General features: G+C 32.4%; 2 protein-coding genes across 2 annotated transcripts; both read left to right on the top strand.

The window, feature by feature from the left end:
• Positions 1-2,285: 2,285 nt before the first annotated feature.
• LOC120270929 lies at positions 2,286-5,563 on the top strand. The gene is made up of 5 exons (XM_039278007.1): positions 2,286-2,540; positions 3,198-4,023; positions 4,514-4,929; positions 5,284-5,353; positions 5,439-5,563. Exons 2-5 carry the CDS (start codon positions 3,332-3,334, stop codon positions 5,500-5,502), a joined length of 1,242 nt encoding a protein of 413 aa, XP_039133941.1. The 5' UTR covers positions 2,286-2,540; positions 3,198-3,331; the 3' UTR covers positions 5,503-5,563.
• A 1,114-nt stretch (positions 5,564-6,677) lies between these two features.
• Positions 6,678-11,029, top strand: LOC120270006 (NADPH-dependent pterin aldehyde reductase). Its single transcript, XM_039277015.1, has 5 exons — positions 6,678-6,982; positions 7,082-7,151; positions 9,367-9,560; positions 9,657-9,829; positions 10,650-11,029. Exons 1-5 carry the CDS (start codon positions 6,725-6,727, stop codon positions 10,717-10,719), a joined length of 765 nt encoding a protein of 254 aa, XP_039132949.1. The 5' UTR covers positions 6,678-6,724; the 3' UTR covers positions 10,720-11,029.
• Positions 11,030-13,098: the final 2,069 nt, after the last annotated feature.

The following is a 13,098-nucleotide window of genomic DNA, read 5'->3' on the forward strand; positions in this document are numbered from 1 at the left end:
TTATACAAAAAAATAATTTAATTCACATTAAATGTAAAAACATTAATAATCCAAAAACTCAACTCAAATTATAGAAAAATCTAAGTCTTAATAGAAAAAAACAATAGATGTTTAAAAGTTTTTTTAGAAAAAAATGAGCTTAAAACAAATGGGCCTAAGGTTGTGAGCTTTTAAAGTTTTTAGGGGTTAAAAGGACCGGTTGTCCGAATTTCATGTCCGGACCCGCCCGGATTTAAATCCGGACAACTAAGCCATGTCCGGACCCGCCCGGATTTCATCCGGACAACTAGCCCATGTCCGGACCCGACCCGCATTTGCAAAACCTTATGTCCAAACCCTTTTTATTCGGGTCGGACAAATCGGGCGTGGTCCCGAGACAGATTATTGCCACCCCTAAAGTGGAGGGGTACTTTTGGTATTTTTATATGACTATAAAATTCTTCTTAGATTGAATGATAAATTTTATAAGATGGTTATTGAGCCAACTATGATCTATGGCTCAAATTATTAAATAGTTAAAACATAACATCATAGAAGATAAGTGTGGCTAAGATGTGAATGTTTTGAGATGGATATTAGACAATTCTATAAATGGTTGTTTTAAGAATGAGTTTATTAAAAATAAATTAGAATTTACATATATTAAGAGAAAATTGTTTGAAATGGTATGAATATGCATTGAGATGACTATTAGGAAGGTGGAAGAACTTCATGTGTATAGGCATAGAAGAAGTAGAGGTATAAGCATTGAATTATTGTTATTATGTTTAGCCGTTTAGGTGATTTTATAATGAAATCTAGAATCAAGTAAAGTTGTTGAGCATACCATTAAAATTATGACTATAAGTCCGATTGAATTTAAACATTAAGAGAAAATTATTTTATATTAAGAGAAAATTATTTTTTTCCTAATTTAAACATTAAAAAAACCCAAATTAATTCAATCATGGAATTAATAACATGTAGGACTGCCCTTGGACTGGGTGGCCCATTGGCTGCCAAAGCCCAACTCAAAAGCTATAGAATTTGAGTTTAGGAAAATAGCCCAAAGATCTAGGCTGGGCTTAAATATATAGGTCCGATTGAATTTTGGGTTGAGTTTTGGTCATACAAATTTTAACCCAGCCAGACCCATCCCAGTCTAAATACTTAAATAAATAAATTGTATATATATATATGTATATGTGTGTGTATATATATATATGTATAGATATGTATCAGAGGCAAGGATTTGTGTTTTTTTAACTTTGGTTTTGTTATTTTTTTACTTTAGTTGTATTTATTTAATTATGTGATAAAATATTAATGTTCTATAAATAGTTTTATTTATCTATTTGTAGTATTTTGTAAAAATATAAAATAAAATTTTGTTTATTTTTGGGCTAGGATTGGTTAGGCCTGGGCCTAATGAAATTTAGATGGACTGAGATGGGCTACAATTAGCCAAGTTCAGCCAGAATATATAGACTACTTTTTTAAGTGTAGGCCAGTCTAGACCCGTCCTAGTCTCAGCCCAGTCCCAGCTTAGTCCATGTTTAGTCCTACTAACATGAAACACATGATTTAAGGTACTCAATATTAGCAATAAGATAATTATTAATGATAAATTCATCAATTTGTTTAAATTAAATATATACTATTCTGTAATAACGGAATTGATGAATTTTTTCACAAATCATAAATTATGAATCCATGATTTATCTATATTTAAAAAACAATATTCTTAATAAAGGTAAATTACTAATATGTTTCATTAAATGCATACAATAGTACATATTATTATTTATATATTGATTTTAATAATTAAAAGGATCAAACATAAAATTAAATAAGAAAAATATCAAATAATATTTGGAAAAAATCAAAAGTTTACTTTAGAGACTCTTTGGCTTGTCCATATTTATTCAAAAAAAAAAAAAAAATTGAGGATCAATCCAACTTATAGTTATAATTCAAGGACCAAAACATCATTTACTCATAGTCAGTGGAAAGTGTAAAATTTTTAAAAAAGTAAACATTTCATAACTGAGGTCTACCATCATATTGTAGTTAAAAAAACCCAAGGACCAAAACATAATTTACTCGGAGACTTGAATCATGAATGAAAGGTCTACATGAGAACACAATTGCATTTCCCAAATCACCCTCTCAAAACCGTCATCAACGGATCAACCAATATGAATAGGAGAACATTAAGGGTATTTTGATAATTTGACTATAAAAATAAATAATAATAATAATAATAATAATAATAATAATAAAACTTCTTTTCACCATCCCCAAATCATTGTGTTCTTTCCGCTACGGAATCAGAGCTCAAGGGTTTCCGGAAAAGTTCCACTTTGACTCGCCGGAGAAGATCGCCGTCTCGCCGTCGTTGATGGATTCCTGTTTCCGACCATCTTCTCAGCTGATCGGCTTAGCAATACCGTCTGATTTCAAGATCATCCTGTCTCAGCCGTTGTTTCTCTTGTTCCCCTCTCGATCGACGCCGTGGTTCCGTGATTTGTGGATTGGGGTTTCGAAATAGCCAGAAATAGGTGAAATTTATTCTTTTTTTATTATTGTTTTTTTTTTTAGAGTCAAAGATGAATTTTCTGGTAATCCGGTAGTGTTTCTTTTTTTCTTTTTGTTTTGTTGGTAGCAATATATGATTTATAATTTGTGGAGTTGAAGAATATTTTGGAATTTTTGTTGTTGGATAGGTAGGAAGTCTCAATTAACTAAAGCTAAAATTTAACGGGTAGATAAATTGGTACTTTAATTCTATGGTGTGTTTTGATAAAATGAAAAATTGGTCTCCGTGGTTCAATTATTGTGTGTTTTGTTGTTTTCATACTTGTAAATATATCTGTAAATTGGGGGGAAAAATAAATAAATAAAGGTACTGAGGATTATTGATATTATAAGGTAATTAAATTGGCTCATGTTTATGAAAGATTGGACATTTGTACTTAATTGATTCTCTGAGAAAATTTGGAAAAAAATTATGGATATAATGTTCTATCAATTTTCCTTTGTGTGACTTTTTGTATATTTTGTCTGTTCTTTATTTCATATGGACATGCTTTCAGTAGTTACAAAGCGGACTTATTTTCATGCTATGTCCTTACTGTGTTGCTAGATGATGCATTATTTAGTTGTAAATTTTTCTTGAGAATTTATTAAAATTTGAATTTTTGTGATTTTACATTCAGAGAGTTTCGGAAGCGATTTAGTCTCATTAAAGTAAAGCATCTGGTTTATTGGAATTGACAGCAAAGAACATTTTGTGTGGCTACTGCATTCTTGCATTAATCACTGAAGAGTATATTCAGTGTTGATACTCAAGATGACCATTACTAAGAGGCCATTAAATTCAAATATGCCACGGCCATTGAGCCGAACCGCTGGTTGGACTGCGTTTGATCATAAGCAAAGAAATAAAGGAGTTGCTGGAATCACATCTGATTTGGAACCTTTTCCTTCACTATCAAATAATGCACCTTCAGTCCCTGTGAAGAATCTACCAGCTGGTTCCAGTGTTGGAATAAAATCGTTTGCTTCGGTAGTACAACCTTCTAGAGGATTTCCGCTGCTTGAGGGACAATCCAAAGGGGAGAAACAATATGGCAGTTCTGGTGCTGTGTGTCAGGGTCTTCAATTAAATCCCGAAAGCAGTGTTCATGCTTCGGTTAAGTGGCTGAAAGGCATTCATGGTTGGGCCAATGAAAGTTTGATTGAGGATGTCTTAACATCTGTTGATTATGATGTAGACAAAGCTTGTCTGCTATTGAAGTCAATGGTTTCCCCTGGCCCGGAAGAAGAGGAGGCAAACCTTCCTGCACAGAATACTTCTATCATGGTCAAGTGCGATGGTAAAAACAGAGGATCCAGTGAGAACATTTTATCAGATAATAAGCTTGTTGATGGTGCTAATGACTTGCCAGCAGTAAAGCAACCGTGCTTTGTACTTGTTGAACCTGAGTGGGAAGAGGATGATGTCTACTTTAGCCATAGGAAAGATGCTCTAAGAATGATGAGGTATGTTCTTTTTTATATCGAATTTTACTAGAAAAGCTAGTGACTTTTTGTGTTTTCCATTCATCTGCTTGGTGTAATTTAAGATTGCTCCTTGAGTTGTAGAAGATATACTTTTTTCAGTTCTTGTCCTAGTTACACTCCTGCTAGTGGTACATTACAATATGACCCAACAGGCACATACTTGTAGCTGGTCAAATATATATTTATACAGTTTGGTTAAGTTGTTAACACGAGCTGTTATAAAAAAAGATTGGACCAGATACATTTGTTGACTTTGTGAACTTTAACCAAGCTTTGTTTACAAAAAGAAGAATTTGTTACTTGCCATTTAACTTCAATCTGTGCCTTTGCACTACTTGTAGCTGTGTATCATTTATCAAAGTTTCCATCATGTTGAGATGGTCTACTTTATTTATGCTAGCCTTTGAAGGAGATTTACTGTGATTTTCTAATTATTAATGAGTTAAATTTCTTGTCCTTTTCCTGACAGGGTGGCATCTCAGCATTCAAGGGCTGCCAGTAATGCTTTTCTGAGGGGTGATCACTCTTCTGCACATCAACTGTCTTTGAAGGCCCGAGATGAATGGATTGCTGCTGAAAAACTGAACCACAAAGCAGCGGAGGAGATTCTGCAAATCAATAATCGTAATAATGATTTGTGGAAGTTAGATTTGCATGGTCTTCATGCATCTGAAGCAGTGACTGCAGTGAAGGAGCGCCTCCACCAAATCGAATCCCAGATTTTCACCGACTCTTCAGCTTCCTCTGAGGGATTAACCAAAACACTGGCTGGTATGCCTAGGTCTCGATCCGTTGAGTCTCTCAGTAGTACTGTTAAAGATTCTGAGGATATAAGAACTAAACCCCTCTCCTTCCAAAGACAATCAGTGTTAAACATTATAACAGGTATGCTGATCATAATGCATGCACATAGTGATACACTTTCTATCTGAAACTCTAGGTATTGAACTAGACTATTTCTCTGCTTGGCAAGGTCAGCTAAATAAAAGCTTAAGCTAGTTGGATGATTCTATAGGATGTGAGACGCATAAATATGTCATATCCATATTTTACTAATTTTTTTCTGATAAAACTGTTAATTACGCCAATATGTCTCTTAATATGAACTATTCTAAATTTACTAACTTATGCGGATGTTCGTTACTCTGATAATAGAAACTAGGAACTTTAGGCACAGTTAACACAATGCTTCCATCTATCTGACTACCTTCATTTGATCTCTTTATGGATTATTCACAGGAATGGGCAAACATAGTGGAGGCCAAGCTACTCTTCCTTCAGCTGTTAGAAGCTTCCTTATTGAAAATAAGTGAGTACCCCTGAGTAATATATTCATGTTCATTTATGCAATCAAATATTTCCTTATTGATTTTTTTTTTTTGGATTATTGGCAGGTACCGGTTTGATGAGGCGAGACCAGGGCTGATTTCTGTTCATCCTAGGTTTCGGCGTATGTAATAATCATTGAGTCACTGATTAACTGTATTATTATGAATTATTAATTAGAATTTATTTCTCATTTTATTCCCTCTCAGATTTGATGTTACTATTGTGTGTTATTTCACCTTCGAGAGCCTGTTGACATTGTAAAATTATGGGAATAATTTTTTTTTAATGAATTCATAAATTTTTAAATTAGCTATAGCTTTTAGGAAGATGATCTCACAGAACCGATTTTTTGATATATACTATAGAATTAAGATGCGGCTTATTGCCTCGATTTAATAACTTCTAAAGTAAGGGCATAGATCTTTTAAGATAATTACTATTATATTCTTAGATTATATAATAAAAAACAATAAAAATTTTTAAACCACGGTTAAGAATGAGCTATGTTTTGGTTCAGTGGTAGTTATCACGGAACTGAGTCTATCAGATAAATATTCTTATTTTTAATGGCTCTAATTACTTCTTTAACAGAAGCAGAAAGGAAAAAAAAACTAATTATATATTAGAGTTGGGAAAATCGGCCATAAATTGATTATTTCAATTTATGCCTTTTTTATCTCGTAACTTTAGTTTGAACAACAAATCTACAACAAATCCGCATTCACAAATCTACACCTATAATTGGGATATGTTATTATTATTACATCTAATGCACCCACAATTAGAAATTTGTTATTATTATATCCAATGGGACAAATAATTTAATGGTTGATTTCAACGTTATAAAAAATAATTTATAAAATGTTATATTTTTTGTATATATAAAAATAAAAGTTTTAGAAAAAATTAAAAAATTGACTATTTTTTCAGAGTTATTTTTTTATATAAAGAATAGATTAAAAAGTCAAAAGTTCACTCGATTCACTGTATTAATTGTGATAAAAATAAATAAATAAAACGTCAAGTGTACAGTGAGAAAAGTCGCTTATCGCGACTTTTTAAAAAAATAAAATAAATAAATAAATAAATAAATAATAAATAAATAATATAGGTAAAAAAAGTGAATTTAACAAGTATGATCAATTACTTTTCACATTTCGTGAATAAGGTGCTTATTGCACTTTTTAAAAAAATAAAAAAATAAAAAATAAATAATATAGTTAAAAAAAGTGAATTTAACAAGTATGATCAATTACTTTTCACATTTCGTGAATAACTAAAATTATTAATTCCTTGAAAATAGCAAATTTCTCCTCTTCGCTGGAGAGCGAGAGAGAGAGAGACTCTCGAGATGGTGGCTGCGACGATGGCCGGAGGAGGACCGCCGAAGACGGTGTTGATCACCGGAGTGAGCCGAGGTCTTGGTCGGGCGCTGACCCTGGAGTTGGCTCGCCGTGGCCATACTATCATTGGCTGCTCCCGCTCCGAGGACAAAATTCAGGCCCTCCAGGACGAGTTGCAGCTCCCGTCTGATGCCCCTCCGGTGGCCTCTTCCTCTTCCTCCTCTTCTTCCTCTTCTTCAAAGCACCTCCTCTCTGCCATCGACGTGGTCATTTTCTGTCTAATTCTTTGATTTTTTGTTTGAATTTTAGAGATTTTGGTTGTGATTGTTTAGGTTAAACAATGTTGTCTCTTTAATTTCTTTTAGAGATCGGACGAGAGTGTTAAGGAATTCGCGAAACTTGTTGCGCAGGCAAAAAGGGTGCCGGATATCATAGGTTTGTGCCCTGCCTCTGAATTGCTTGGTTTGTTTCCAGTTTATTTAGCTTCTCTTCATCTCGCTTCTGTTTTGATATTGGAATGTTGAACAGATTTGTGGATTTGTTCATAAAGAATTAAAAAGGGAAGGTGGGAGCGTTAATTGATTTTTATTTGTCATGCCTTTGAAATGCTTGCTTTGCTTGCCATGCTTTAGCTTCTCTTTATCTAGTACATGTGTTGATTCTCAAATAATGGGAAGGACTGGGTTGATTTGTTCTGAGATAGTTAAAAAAAATGAAAAATGAAAAAAAACGAAGAAGAAAAGTGAATACTTTATTTGATTTATGTTTGTTTTGCTTGACTCCTTGCATTCTTATAGTTGGATTATCTTCTGCGAGTTTATGTAGGAACTTGTTAGATTAGGTACTCTATTTAGTTCTTTGATGGAGTGGTTTAGCATATCTTATGTTTATTTAGCGATTGTTCTTGGTGTGCTTTAAGTAATTAGTATTTTTTCCTTATACTTGGAGATTGATCATATTGTTCTGATGGAAGGGATCTGGCTTGCAAATTTATTTATTCTTATGTAAGTGTTTTGTTACATTTATAGTATTATGTTGATTTCCAAACAACTTGATGTTAACTTAATGCAGCGGTATACATTTGTAATTGGTGAATTCTATTTGTCCATATATAAGTTTCATTCGATCATTAGATGGAAACTTAGTATCTTACCATGATGTTTCATTAGGTTGGTAACACCATGAGCAATTGAATTTATCTCTCGTTTACTCACTATGTTATCATTAGATGTAAACTTAGTATCTTACCATGATGTTGCATTAGGTTGGTAACCCCATGAGCAATTGAATTTATCTCTCGTTTACTCACTATGTTTTTCTGGTATAACTTTTAATTGGTGAGGAAGTCCACGAGTCAGATTAGTAGCTTAGATTGCTAGGGTGCTACCTAGGTCATAGGAACTCACAATAGCCTAGACCGTGAAGTTGCTTTACCATTTACCACAGGAAATTTGTTTACTGGTGTCAATATTGGAACCTTCATACAGGTCAAAGCAAACATGATTAGGTTACTGTTAATTGATCTTTGATGTAAGCCATAATTATATTAGACAAAATAGTCTTCACTCAGTTTGTCAGACTTTAATTTTTGGAGCAAATGATGGATTTCTGGAAGCACTTTTGCAGGATAGTTTGCTGCTATGTAGTGTTTAGGTGCCTACTTAGAACTCTGGAGTCTGGGCAGGTGATTTGTTCTTGTGGAGACAAGGAAGTGTATTTATTGGGATGATCATCCCTTGCAGATTAGAGACCTAACCTTGTATATATTTTTTCAAGGTTTCTGAAAAGCAAGGAAACTAAAATAATATATATGAATGAAAAAGTAGTATGTGGAATTTTCTCTACATCTCATTTTTTTGCAGTCAGTGGGCAGTACTTAGCAATAACCCTCAAATATCAGAGCATGAGCCACGAGGAATGGAATCTCGGTGAAAGTGAAACTCAAGAAAGTTAAACCTTCAAGAAAGTGAATTTCTAATATGAGAGACTATGTAATGTTTCGCTGAATTTTTTAGGTAGATTTGTGAACATCTAGTAGAAGAGGATTATTTAATCTAAATTCAATATAGCGATGGTTTGTAATTGCTTAATTCCAAACTTGTATTCACTTCCTGGAAGGTTGCCTTATGCATACCTTTATCATCATCATCATCATTTTTTTCATATGTACATTATTTTATTTTTTATTTTTATTTTCTTGCTCTTTGACTTATGCGTTTCCCGGGATGACGTATTGGGAGTCCTATAAGGGGTAGACCTTTCCTCATAGGTGTTTTTTTTATACACCAAGACCCAACTCAAAACCATTTGTTTAAGCGATCCAAACCTCTGCCACTTAGACCTACCCTGTTAGTCTTATGCATTCCTTTCTTCATGGACACACTAACACATTCGTAGATGTTTTAAAGACAATTATGCCTTTGAATTCTTGTGAGGCCTGACTTGCATGGATGTAGTGTATTTTTCTGGAAGGTTGTCTCCCACACATACAAGCACACACCCACACACACCTCCTACCATAGATGTTTCACAGACAATTATGCCTTTGGATTCATGTATAGCATTTAGACATGAACTATATTTTCCTGTTTTTTAAGTGCATTTTTTCACAAGCGACTGTATCTGAAAAGCAAGATTTTTCTTTTTTCAGTTAACAATGCTGGTACCATAAATAAAAACAACAAGATATGGGAGGTTCCTGGAGAAGAGTTTGATATGGTCATAGATACCAATTTAAAGGGAGTTGCTAACATACTTCGTCACTTTTTGCCACTTATGATTGAAAGGAAAAAAGGTATAATTGTGAACATGTCATCTGGATGGGGAAGATCACCTGCTGCAGAGGTGATGAGAAGTTTCTTGCTTTAAAAGTTACAAAGTATCTGTTTTAACTTTCATTGGTAAATCTTGCAGAACTCAGTGTTGTACTTATCATTGCAGGTTGCCCCATATTGTGCTTCAAAATGGGCCATTGAGGGACTTTCTCGATCTGTCGCAAAGGAATTACCTCCTGGTTTGGCAATTGTTGCTCTTAGTCCTGGGGTGGTAAATACTGAAATGCTTGCTTCGTGCTTTGGGAGCTCTGCTGCCTTGTATCAGTCACCTGAAGCATGGTATTTGTCAGTCTGTTTTGATTTTACATATTGGTTTTTTTATGTTCGGTTATTCCTGACTTTCAAGTTCTAACGAATGGAATTACCATGCATACATTGCCCATTCATTGTACACGAATACCCTTCACCATGTAAGATCATTTTCCTTTCAATTATACTTGAACTGGTAAAAAGTTATTCTTGGAGGAGGGAGGGCAAAGGTAGAGAAGTATTGCTTGATCATTTTAAGTTTTTGAGCAATTTTAGAGGGCAATACATCTTTTATTTGTTCCTGCTTTGCCTTCATCGGCAGCATGCATAGTGGGGGCCTTATGTCAACAAATATTATTTTCTACTAGCTCGCATTGAGATAAACAATGTTCTGTAACAATTGCCACACTATGGAAGCTGTTGAGACTGCGGTCAGCAATTTCCATTTTGGAAATATCAGTTTAGAACAAATAAAATACCAAATACTTCTTAATATGAATCTTTTGAAGAATATTTGTAGCAGCAGAGTTTAGCCAAGTGATGTAGGGCTCTATGGGCATTGGGCCATTTTAAATGAACTTGGCATGGAGTATTTTATTGATTCTAGATAAGCATATCTGTCACCCTAATAGCAGTGGAGTTTAGCCAAGTGATGTAGGGTTCTATGGGCATTGGGTTATTTTAAATGATCTTGGCATGGAGTATTTAATTGATTCTAGATGAGCATATCTGTCACCTTGGCATGTTGTTTCTTAATGCAATGCTACTGACTTTCAACCTGATTTAAATGAATTCTACTTTTATGGCGCTGTTTATTTCTTTATCTTCTTTTTTTGTTTGCATTTGTCAGGGCACCAAAAGCAGCTACAATGATACTTAATCTCACAGAGGATGATAATGGTGCCTCACTAACTGTCTGACAACAGCATCAATTAGCTTAGATACATGTGTAGTTTCTTCTGTGAAACTTTAGTCATCTCTTAGTTTTGCTTCATACACAAAGTGCTTGTTGTTGATGATGGAAAAGAATCTTGAACAGCAGATGGTAATGTTTTTGATATTCTAGTCCTTACTAACTCCTCTATAGACAAAAACTCCTACAAAGGCGAATTTTCTAATTTACACTTTGTTATTTGCATCCTGGTTATCTTATCTGATACATGACAATGAAATGTGTTGTAAGTTGAATGATTCAAATATGATTTTGTAGACATTGATACTGGTAGAAGATGTGGTTGTATTGTGGGCTTGTATTAATGTAGTAAAGGTAGAGTTGGCAATACAAGCAAGATTCTGCACATGAATGAATCTAAGAAAGTAAACTTTCTAAATGCTTGAATGCATTTTTATTTAATTTTTAATCATGAAGAAAAAAGGAAAAAGAAGGTTTATCACTGGCTAGAGTAGCTCAAAGCTGGTCCTGGTTTTACTGTTTGGTAATGGGTTCAGACATTGTGAAGAATGTGAGATATTTATATTTTATATAGATGATAATACCTTCAAGAAGCTTTTGGCTATTTTTAGGTAATTGTTTGAATTATGGATAAATTTTATTTATTTCAAATTTTAAAATCAATATTTTTAATCAAACTAATCTCTAGAGTTTGAATTCAATGTGAACCGGTCAACAAGTCACACTTTGAACATAAATATGATTAAAAATTAACAATGTTAGTTTTAAAATTTAAAATGAATAAAATTTATCTATAAATTCAAACAATATATATATGCTCTCTTTTTATATAAGACATAAAAAAAAAAAAAATAATCATGCTTTTAACATTATACTGGATTTTTAGAATGTTTAATTGGTTAGACGGGTGGTAGCAAAACCAAAACCATATAAACTTTTCAAATCCAAACCTATTTATAGTTCTCACCTTTATTCTCTAATTTATGTTTCAATCTCATCACAAATATGTCTTTTTTTTAAGCCACTACCAAGGACGTGAGTTAGTTTATTTTGAATATACACATAGTTAATCTTTGGCCTAGGCATTGTGATCAATTTTTCATATTACAATTTAAAAATTTCAAATTATTCATTAGGAGTGTTGATGTAAGCATGTAAATGAAATGAGGTTACTTGTGAACAAATTCATTGGGGCTAAGATTTAATTTTTAAGTTTTTTTTTTTATGATGAAAAGAATAAATCTTAATTTTACAAACACGTATTAGTTGTTAAAGAAAAAAATATCACTCTTCCAATCTTAAAGAGTTTGATTTCCAAATCAAAGTGAGTTGATACAGCTCAAAAGTATATTGATATATAATATTATTATAATATATTATTGTGTCAAATATTATACAATTAATGCAATTTATTAATTATTTAAAAAAAAAATTATAAATGAATATTTTTTAATAAATTGACTTATAGTGGAGTTTTCCAATCTTGATCTCTATTTTGATTAAAATAAAACAAAGTAGAAACTTTTGAAGTTAAAATTGAACCACGTTTGAAAAGTGTTTTTAAACCATGCTTGGAGCCATTTAATTTCAAGTCAAACTACGAGTTGAGCTTAATCCGATTATTTTGAAGTCCAAGTTTGTTGGGTCTTAGATAATATTATCTCAAAATGGCATAATAATAAATAAACTCTATTGTTTGGTTATTGTTGAACAAATTCATACTAAAAATATGGTATTTTAATTTATTATTATTATATAATTTTTTAATTTACTTCGCTCTTGCCATATGAATGTGTCTTTTTGTCTAGAATTATAAATCCCATAAACCCATATATTTAAATTTTTTTTATTTTTTTAAAGAACAAGATGAATTGTTATTGGAGGACTAATGAAATTTTATCTTTCGATAACTTTTAAAATTCTAACACTTTTTAGAAAAAAAAAAAAATGAAAACATACTTATGAACCCATTTAAAAATAATTTATAAAGAATATATATACAGAAGATTCTAACAACTTAATCCCACACAAGATAAACTTTTTGTTAGTTTTATTAGTTTATCAAAATTTAAATTAATAGATTTAATTTTATAAATTATATCTTAAATAAGGATGTAATTAACATATATGCACACTTTTTTACTAACTTTGATTTCATCGTTGATAAGTTTCACGTCCAAACCTAGCAATCCAAAAAAGATATAGTGAAACGCTCGATGATATTTTGCTAATTTTTATCTTAACTTTCTTATCAGGTAGTCGATACCAAAAACTAAGTTAATAATATTCTATTAGCTCACAAAATTTAAAAATAAAATAATAAGAGCATAGCTTGTTCTATCCTTCTTATGCGGTCCACCAAACATTTTGGGCTGCTACAGTTTTT

The sequence above is a fragment of the Dioscorea cayenensis genome, chromosome 10, assembly GCF_009730915.1.
Source record: "Dioscorea cayenensis subsp. rotundata cultivar TDr96_F1 chromosome 10, TDr96_F1_v2_PseudoChromosome.rev07_lg8_w22 25.fasta, whole genome shotgun sequence".
In the NCBI taxonomy this organism is placed as follows: domain Eukaryota; kingdom Viridiplantae; phylum Streptophyta; class Magnoliopsida; order Dioscoreales; family Dioscoreaceae; genus Dioscorea; species Dioscorea cayenensis.